Here is a 10,337-nt window from a genome sequence, read left to right on the forward strand (position 1 = left end):
GCAGCCAGCAGCCACATGTGGCTGTTTAGTTAAAATCTTAAATAAATTTACAAGAAAAAAACAACCCCTTTAAAAAGTGGGCAAAGTCGGCTGGGCGCGGTGGCTCAAGCCTGTAATCCCAGCACTTTGGGAGGCCGAAACAGGTGGATCACGAGGTCAGGAGATCGAGACCATCCTGGCTAACACGGTGAAATCCCGTCTCTACTAAAAAATACAAAAAACTAGCCAGGTGAGGTGGCGGGCGCCTGTAGTCCCAGCTACTCGGGAGGCTGAGGCAGGAGAATGGCGTGAACCCGGGAGGCAGAGCTTGCAGTGAGCTGAGATCCGGCCACTGCACTCCAGCCTGGGCGACAGAGCGAGACTCCGTCTCAAAAAAAAAAAAAAAAAAAAAAAAGGTGGGCAAAGTACATGAACAGACACTTCTCAAAACAAGACATTCATGTGACTGAGAAACAAATGAAAAAAAGCTCAACATCACTTATTAGAGAAATGCAAATAAAAACCAAAGTGAGATACCATCTCACACCAGTCAGAATGGCAATTATTAAAAAGTCAAGAAACTATGGATGCTGGCAAGTCTGTGGAGAAAAAGGAATGCTTTTACACTGTTGGTCAGAGTGTTCAATCATTCTGGAACACAGTGTGGCAATTCCTCAAAGACCTAGAAGCAGAAATAACACTTGACCTAGCAATCTCATTTCTGGGCATATACCCAAAGGAATATAAATCATTCCATCATAAAGATACAGGTATGCATACGTTCACTGCAGCACTAGTCATAAGAGCAAAGACATAGAATCAGCTCAAATGCCCATCAATGATAGACTGAATAAAGAGAATAAGGGACATATACACCATGAAATTCTATGCTGCCATAAAAAGGAACGAGATCATATCCTTTGCAGGGACATGGATGAAGCTGGAAGCCATTATCCTCAGCAAACTAATGCAGGAAGAGAAAAAAAAACCACTGCATGTTCTCACTTATAAATGGGAGTTGAATGATGAGAACACATGGACGCATGTATGGGAGCACCACACACTGGGGCCTGTCTGGGGGCATGGAGGGAGTGACAGCACCAGGAAGAATAGCTAATGGATGCTGGGCTTAACACCTGGGCGATGGGTTGATCTGTGCAGCAAACCATCACGTCACATGTTTACCTATGTAACAAACCTACACATCCTGCACATGTACCCCAGAAGTTAAAAGTTGAAGAAAAAAAGTAGTAATTTTTAAAATTAAAATACAATAAAATTAAAATTCAATTTCTTAGTCACATTAGCCACCTTTTAAGTGCTCAGCAGCCACTGTGGCTAAGGTTCAGCCAGCACAGATCTAGAACATTCCCATCATCACAGAAGGTTCTACAGGACAGTGCTGCCCTGCACTTATGCAAACATGCATGCATAGTTCCCCTCTTTTATGCAGATGGCGGCATGTTCTGCTCCCTTACCAAGATATACAGAGCTAGGTCCTTCATGATATCTGGAGGAACAGTTTCAGTGTAGAGACCAAGAGACCGGATGCTGGGCCCAACAGCAGGAGTTCAGTCCCAGCTCTGACCTTTACTAGAGTGTGACTCTGAGCAGTCATGGAGCCTCTTGCTGCTTTGGTTTCATATTCGTAAACTGGATATAAAATGCCTAACTCATGGAATTGTGGTCAAGATCAAATGCACTTAGACAATGTCGGTCACATGGTAAATATTTCATCACTGCTAGCTTTACTTCCGTCACCACTGCCTACTTCATTCTCTGATGACACATGCAGGCCCATCATACGGATGGAGACAGTAGGCGTTTAGGGTGTTTCCAGTCTTCCGTTATCACAAACACTAGTGCAATAATTATCCTCCCAAGCACATCTCTACACACAGGTGGAATCCATTTTGATGGATTCTGCCAAATTGCCCTCAAAGAGGTTCTTCCACCTTAGACTCTGTCTCCCAACAACACACGCGTGACTGTGTCCCTCTACCATACAGCATGTGCCCTTTGATGACGGGCTTCTTTTTACTCAGCACAGGCCCATCCGTGTTGTCGTGTGTGTCAGCCACGCTGCTTCTGCATCCACCCATCCACCTTCTTCTCTCAATACCCCAATCCCCATCATGGTTCAGGAGTTGTGGGTTTCCTCGTGTCCTCCAGAACCACAGTTCTGGCTGAGAGACCACCTGCCACCATGGCTTGAAAACCCTTTCCAATTCTGTAGCCAGCGGAGTTAGATCCATATTCCTGGCCTATGTGGAAAGACGTTAAGTCATAAGTTAATCCACAAAGTTCTAGCACTCCAAAGAGAACATTTTTAGTAAGTGAAATTTTTTTTTAAAGGAAACAGCACTTCTATATTTTTGGATGTGCTTACTAAGAAAATAATATGTAATAACTAAAGAATTAATTCAAAGGAATATTGTTCCAAGATTAAGTTTAGTTTATACTTAGAAAGGCGGAATTCAGCCTCTAAAATCGTAAGTGTCTTGTGGTGAAATTACTTCTTTTTCCCAAATGGACAACATTTCATGAGTAAGGGAATGGAAAAAATGCTCAGTGCAGATTCACTTGGGACTGTAATTATCTAAATAGGCTCACATGCTGTCCTGGGGGATGGAGCGGGAACAGCAGCAAATACCAAAGCCTCCTTTTTCTGAATGGTGACATGATGGCTTTGGTGTTGGGTGTGTCATGTCGCAGCACCAGTTGCTGGCATATTTGACCTACTGAGGCCCTCAGCCTCAGATAGCCCTCAGGAGGAAAGAAAACAAAGATATTTAAATCACCCTCAGTCTCCAGGAGGAGGACACTTTCTGACAATATTTATTTTTGAAAATCCTATTTTTCCTTCCTAAAGCTGGCATGACATCTAGTATTTCTATTTACACGGAAAAAAGTGTAAATGGGCAGTTTTGATATAGATATTTCCTTCAAATGACCCTGGAAAGCCAGAAAATGAGGCTAACTCATGATAATAACCTTTCTTTCGTTTTAGAGACAGGGTCTCACTCTGTCACCAAGGCAGGAGTGCAGTGGCATGATCATGACTCACTGCAGCCTTGAACTCCTGGGCTCAAGCAATCCTTCTGCCTCAACCTCCCAAAGCGTTGGGATTAAAGGCATGAGCCACTGTGCCCGGCCAAGAACCTTTAACTGAAAGTCCAGTGAGGTCTCTAAAAGCCCACCTTGTGAGTCCCCTCACTTTCTCCCGCATTTCATAGGAATTTGGCAGGTTGGAAGAGGCAGGATGTGGGCCCTTAGTCTGCAGGGTGGCTGAGTTTCTGGTCTTCCTAGATGTTCCTCTCAGCCACCGGCCACCATCTCCAGGGGGCATGCTGGCCTCTGCTCTCCCTCCACAGCCCACTGGAACTTTCGCTCTTATCCTCTGCCTCTGTTACACCTCTAATTCTCCGATATGGACCTCGATGAGTTGCCCTGATGAAGGCCTGGAGCCCAAATTGCTGGCAACCAAAACACTCTCTCCTTTTCCTTAAGGACACGGAGGACCTAATCTTCCCACTTTTCAGGTAGGTGGTGGTGAGGGCAGGGAGGGGAGCTGCGTACCATACCTCTGAGAAAAGGGAGGATAAATAAAACAGCTAAGTACTCCTGTTAGAAAAAGCCAGTCTTTCCACACAGGCCAGGAATATGGGTCTAACTCCGCTGGCTACAGAGTCAGTACGGGTTTTCAAGTCATGGCGGCAGGCGGTCTCCCAGTTGTGGTTCTGGAAGACACAAGGAAAACCACAACTCCTGAACTAGAATGGGGTAGAGGCTATGGAGAGAAGAAGGTGGACGGATGGATGCAGAAGCAGCATGGCTGACACACGCTGCAACACAGATGGGCCTGAGGAAGTTGCACTGAGTGAAATCAGCCCCTCACCAAAGGGCACATGCTGTGTAAGTCCACGTCTATGAGGTGCCCAGAATGGGTAAATTCAGAGACAAAGCAAAATGGTGGTTAGAGGCTGAAGACAGGGAATAGGAAGCCCCCACCCCAGTGTTTAAAGCTTACAGAGCTCAGTTTGGGATGATGAAAACGTTTTGGAAATAGAAAGCAGTGATGATTGCACAACCATGTGAATGTGCTTCATGCCTCTGAACTGTACATTAAAACAGTTAAAATGACAAATTTCATGTTATGTGTATTTTACAATAAAAAATAAAAAAAGAGGCCGGTCATGGTGGCTTACACCTGTAATACCAGCACTTTGGGAGGCCGAGGTGGGTGGATCACGAGGTCTGGAGATCGAGACCATCCTGGCTAACACAGTGAAACCCCGTCTCTACTAAAAATACAAAAAATTAGCCAGGCGTTGTGGCAGGCACCTGTAGTCCCAGCTACTCAGGAGGGTGAGGGCAGGAGAATGGTGTGAACCTGGGAGGCAGAGCTGGCAGTGAGCTGAGACTGCGCCACTGCACTCTAGCCTGGGTGACAGAGTGAGACTCCGCCTCAAAAAGAAAAAAAAAAAAATCTTCTGACCACGTGCGGTGCCTCATGCCTGTAATCTCAGCACATTTGGAGACTGAGACGGGTGGATCACCTGAGGTCAAGAGTTCAAGACTAGCCTGGTCAACATGGTGAAACTCCATCTCTACAAAAATACAAAAATTAGCTGGGCATGGTGGCGGGTGCCTATAATCCCAGCTACTTGGGAGGCTGAGGCAGGAGAATCACTTGAACCCGGGAGGCAGAGGTTGCAGTGAGCCAAGATCGTGCCACTGCACTCCAGCCTGGGCGACAGAGTAAGACTCTATCTCAAAATAAATAAAAATAAAAAAAGAAAAACCAGATCAAGAACAACAAGGCTTAAGGGACAGACCACACCCCCTCTTCATCAAAGCACCAATAAAAGGAGCTAGGTAAGTGAACTTCATTTGGCAAAAATGGATCCTTGCTGTGAAATAAAAAGTACTTTCATTTAGCAGCATCATTAAAAAAATGTTTAAAAAGTACTTTAAGCATATGCCCTACTTCACAAGCTGGTAAGTAATCTTGCCCAATTAGGATGGAGAGTTTCCAGTTATCCCTTTAAACAGCTGCTAAGAAGTTCTGCTTGGTCATGTGGGTGTTTCTGTCCAGGAGCATCCTGGTGCTACGAGGCTCAGTCTTGCAGAAGTGTCAGCCCACGAATGCAGGCGCGACCCCATGCGTGCTGGTGACTAAGCATCAGATGCCACGAGACGCTGGTGTGGATCCCTGAGTGAGCCACATCTGTCCTTCTCTGTTCACCCTGCTTTCTCACCACCCTCACCCTTGCAGGCTGCTGTCCGACCCTGACTCCTCCAACTCACAGTGCTCCAGATCTGCTCTGGGTCTTGGGAGTCCCTCTTGCTCCCAGGCACAGCCCTGACTTTTGGCTGCACCCCTGGCGACAGTGGCCAGTGGTCTTGGCCCAAGGCTCTTCCTTCATTCTACCCTAGAAAACAGCCCTGGCAAGAGCACTTGGGTCCAGACCCTGCCTCCAACTCTGATTTTTAACCTCAGAACATAGATGGAAACAGTAATGTTAGTATTGTAAAATGTATACTTCAAGATTAAAAGGACTAACTAAAATTAAAGGTAAAAACCATCAAGAAGATAGGGCTAGAAACCTTTATGTATGGTTCGACATAATCTCTTAGAAATCAAAGCTTTTGACACAAACCACAGTTAAGAGTAAGAGACTTCAACACACCTGACTCAGAATTCAGCAGATCAAGTGGCCACATGGGATGGGAGACACTCGATCTCCCACTGAGGCACAGGGGTCGCTGACGGGCCTCAGACCACTCACACCTTGAACCCTGAGAACAGGAGGAGGCCTAGCCTTACCTCTGTACAACTAACAGGTCCTTTCAGAGGACCTTCTCCAAAACAACAGTATCAGTCCCAGGGAAAACTTCAGTCTTCACTGTTAGAGAACATAAAAATTGTCTGAAACTTTTAAATGAAAAGTTTTCTAACTTCCACCCATTTTTTTTTTTTTTTTAAGCTTCAAGTTTTCATTTGTCAGATTGGAGAGTCACAGTCTTATACCCAGAGTATAAAACATCTTTGGCCGGGCGCAATGGCTCACACCTGTAATCCCAGCACTTTGGGAGGCCGAGGCAGGCGGATCATGAGGTCAGCAGATCGAGACCATCCTGGCTAACACAGTGAAACCCCATCTCTACTAAAAATACAAAAAATTAGCCAGGCGTGGTGGCGGGCATAGTCCTAGCTACTCGGGAGGCTGAGGCAGGAGAATGGCATGAACCCGGGAGGCGGAGCTTGCAGTGAGCAGAGATTGCGTCACTGCACTCCAGCCTGGGTGACAGAAGTGAAACTCTGTCTAAAAAAAAAAAAAAAAAAAAAAAAAGTTTGGCTGAGAATTAATTCTGTCACCAACCCTACTAGAGAAGGCAGTAAAGTAAATACCTATTAGTTTTTTGTTTTTTATTTAAAGAGTCAGAGTCTCACTCTGTTGCCCACACTGGAGTGCAGTGGCATAATCACAGCTCACTGCAACCTTGAACTCCTGGGCTCAAGCAATCCTTCCACTTCAGCCTCACAAGTACCCAAGACTACAGGCATGTAGTGCCACTATGCCCAGCTATTTTTCTACAAAGTTTTTGTAAGAGAAAGTCTTGCTACGTTGACCTCATTGGTCTCAAACTCCTGGCCTCAAGCGATTCTCCCACCTTGGCTTCCTAAAACCCTGAGATTATAGGTGTGAGCCACTTCACTTGGCCCTTAAATTGCATTTTTGACTATATAAAAAGGTGATACAGGGTTTTAGAGCTCACTAACATCATAACTAAAAAGATCAGCCTTTATTAACACAAAACTTCATTTATACTTAAAGCAAGCAACCACAAGCCAAATGTCTCTTCAACAATAAGAATATAAAAAATAATATGCTTGATACTAAATATTAACCGCAATCAAGTAGAGATTTCCCACAACAGTAATACACCATAACCAAATTGGAATTTTGCCCCCAGATATGTAAGAATTTTTTCCTATCAGAAAATCTATTTGTTATTAATTACATAAATAAGTTTAAAAAGAAACCATATGAACAGCTTATTAACTGCCAAAAAGGAATTTGCTGTAATTCTTATCTATTTCTGGATTTAAAAAATAAGTTTAAAAAGAAACCATATGAATAGCTTATTAACTGTCAAAAAGGAATTTGCCATAATTCTTATCTATTTCTGGATTTAAAAAAACTCAGTAAATTCAAAACACATGCAAGCTTCCCTTAATTGATAAACTATTCATCAGAAAACAATACAAAAATCTTATTTAAAGTAAGATATTGCTATTAATGGAAAAATAAAACAACAATGCCCAGCATTAATAAGTATTAGTTGTTCTGGACTGTCATGAATGCAATAAACCAAAAAAAGTACAAGAGGTATAAATATTGGAAAGAAGAAACAAAATTATCATTATTTGTAATAATTTATCTAGAAAACCAACAAGTATAATGAAATAATGAAAAATGCCAGGGCATAAAAGTCATCACGACAATGCACATCACAGCACTGGCTGACCCTCACAGGGCCCTGGCTGGGGCCCAGGACGCTGTGCCGCACTCAGGTCACACTCTCATTTCTCTGCTCAGCAGCAACCTGTGGCAGAGGACCAGACCCACAGAGCCGCAGAAGGAAACAGCAAGTCCAGACACCACGCAGTTCCCATTCATACCTAGGCCTATCAGGTAGTTCAAGAGAGATGATGAAGTAAGTGATGCTGAAATAAATGGCCATCCAGAACAAAGGGGTATGTGTATTTACATAGTGTGTGTGTATAGATGTGTGTGTGTGTCTATATATATATACACACACACAAATATATATATATAAAGGATACACCTGCAATCTCTGTGACAGATATGGTTAATATCCTTCAGGAGAAACGAATAAAGCTCTCTGAGGCCTCCAGGCAGACAGCGATGAAATGCATGCACTCACTCACAATCTCATTCCATTGTGAAGCCCCACGAAACCACAGAAAGGATTTTTTTTCCCCCAAAAGCATTAACTGACAAGGAAAAAGAGAACAGGAAACAAAACAAAACATTGGCAGTTGAAAAGTTGATGGACAAGAAATAACTAACGTAACAGACCTAAGCAAATTAAATCCCAAGACAGCAGTGGGGAAGGGCAAAGACCCAACCTGATTTATGGTACAAAATCCCCCAAAGGCTCAGGAAATTTGTGGCAAGAGGTGCTTCAGGTGGGGGAATGAAGGTGGTTAAAAACAGGAGGACTGGGTTAGAAATCTGTTCACATAGCAGCCAAAGCTCCAGACACTCTCTCTTCTCTGCACACCAGAGGATAAAATGAGGCCTCTGGACCAGGTGGGTATCGAGCAGTTGAGGCACAAGTGATGCACCGAAAACAAGGGAATTAAGTGAATTTACAAGATGAGGGCTGAGATCGTCACTCTCTACCCCCAGGCCTCTTCTCTGACTGATCCCATCATCCCGGCTGCCAAGTCTAAGCCCTCAAGCAGGAGACTGGAAGGCCCTTCTCTGGGGAATGGATGAGCCCAAGAGGAAGGACCTAAAGACACTGACATCAGGAGTTCATCATGGACATGCCACGGGAACAGCTCTCTACTATGAAGACCATAGTCGCAAGCCTCATACACAGGTCTGGGCAGTGGTCAGCTTTGCAGAGCCTCCAACTAAACATGAGCAGTCAAACCTTGAGCATAAAGATAGAGACCTAAAGATACCAATGGAGCAAAGGGACTGTAGGAAACAATCCAGGTAGGGAGATTTGGTGATAAAATCAACCTACAATCTTCAGTGAAATTCATATGTGACATTACATCTAGGAAACAAGAACAGGATGCTATAAAAAATTTAGGGAACAAGAAAAATCCTAGAAGTTAAAAATATGAGAGCAAACATATACGATGGAATTTTATTCAGCCTTAAAAAGAAATGAAATTCTGACATGCTATAATATGGATGAACCTTGAGGTCATTATGCTAAGTGAAATAAGCCAGACAAAAAGGACAAATACTATATGATTTCACTTATGAGGTACCTAGAGTAGTTGAATTCATAGTGCTACAAAGTAGAATGGCGGCTGGGGGATGAGGGGAATGGCAGGTCAGTATTTAAAGGGTAAGAGTTTCAGTTTTGCAAAATGAAAAAGTTCTGGAGATTGGTTACACAACAAGGGGAATATACTCAACAATACTGAACTGTACACTTAAAAATGGTTCAGGTGGTAAATTTTATGTTATTTGTATTTTGCCACAATTAAAAATAATAAAATTGAAGGGATGCAAAAACAAAAAAAAAGATAGCAGAAATGAACCATTTAATAGAATTTGTAAGACTAAACTTAGGGAAGTCTCAAGTTTAATCCCAGAAAACAAAACTATAAGGCAAAGAGATAGAAAACAGGAGAAAAAAATATGATAATTAGGGGACCAGGGTAAAGGGAGCTCCAGAAAAAGAAAACAGAGTAGAAGAAATTACCAATGAAATAATTCCAGAAAATAAAGACATGAATTACTGTATTGAAAGGGTGCAGTGAGTGACTAGCATGACAATTAAAAAAAAAAAAGAAGAAAAGAAAAAGAAAAAAAAAAACAACCTTAAGCTATACAGCAAGGCCAACCACACTGAAAGTTTAGAATCCTGGGAACAGCCAGAACCTCCTATGAGCTTTTGGAAAGAAAAAAGTCACAAAGGACTGGAATTATTTTCTTCTTGCTGCAACACTGGCAAATAGAAGACAATGGAGCAACGCCCACAAAATTATAAAGGGAAATAGTTTCTGACCTAAAATGTTATACCCAAGGAAACCATGAAGCATTAGGGTAAAACAAAGATGCAAGGCCATAAAATTTTACCTTCTATGAACCCATTCTCAGGGAGATACTGGAGGAAAAGAAAAAAAAAGAAAAAGAATAGGATGTAGGATACAGAAGATCAAAAAAGAGAGGCAAAGAACTAACAGGAAATCTGTGCACCAGGCACAGAGGGCGGCCATGATGGAGGAGATCAGAGGCTCCAGAGAGATCTCAAGATGACACTGCTGTGATCCCTGACCCCTGTGATGTGTGGGGATATCTCACAAAGAGTTGGGTTGAATTAGTGACATTTACATACAAAACTAAGTGAACAGGCTGGGTGCGGTGGCTCACGCCTGTAATTCCAGCACTTTGGGAGGCCGAGGCGGGTGGATTACCTGAGGTCAAGAGTTCGAGACCATCCTGGCCAACGTGGTGAAACTCCGTCTACTAAAAATACAAAAATTAGCTGGGTGTGGTGGCATGTGCCTGTAATCCCAGCTACTTGGGAGGCTGAGGCAGGAGAATCACTTGAACCCAGGAGTCGGAGGTTGCAGT

The 10,337-nt window shown here is 43.3% G+C and overlaps 1 protein-coding gene across 1 annotated transcript in view; it reads right to left on the minus strand.

Annotated features, from left to right (window-relative positions):
- Positions 1-2,112: 2,112 nt before the first annotated feature.
- LOC105536024 (cytospin-B) overlaps positions 2,113-10,337 on the minus strand; it is a 65,019-nt gene continuing 56,794 nt past the window's right edge. Inside the window, 2 exon segments of the mRNA XM_011975293.1 lie at positions 2,113-2,243; positions 3,602-3,719. Coding sequence (XP_011830683.1) covers positions 2,113-2,243; positions 3,602-3,719 — 249 coding nt within the window.

This window comes from Mandrillus leucophaeus, unplaced genomic scaffold (assembly GCF_000951045.1).
Source record: "Mandrillus leucophaeus isolate KB7577 unplaced genomic scaffold, Mleu.le_1.0 Scaffold153, whole genome shotgun sequence".
NCBI lineage: Eukaryota > Metazoa > Chordata > Mammalia > Primates > Cercopithecidae > Mandrillus > Mandrillus leucophaeus.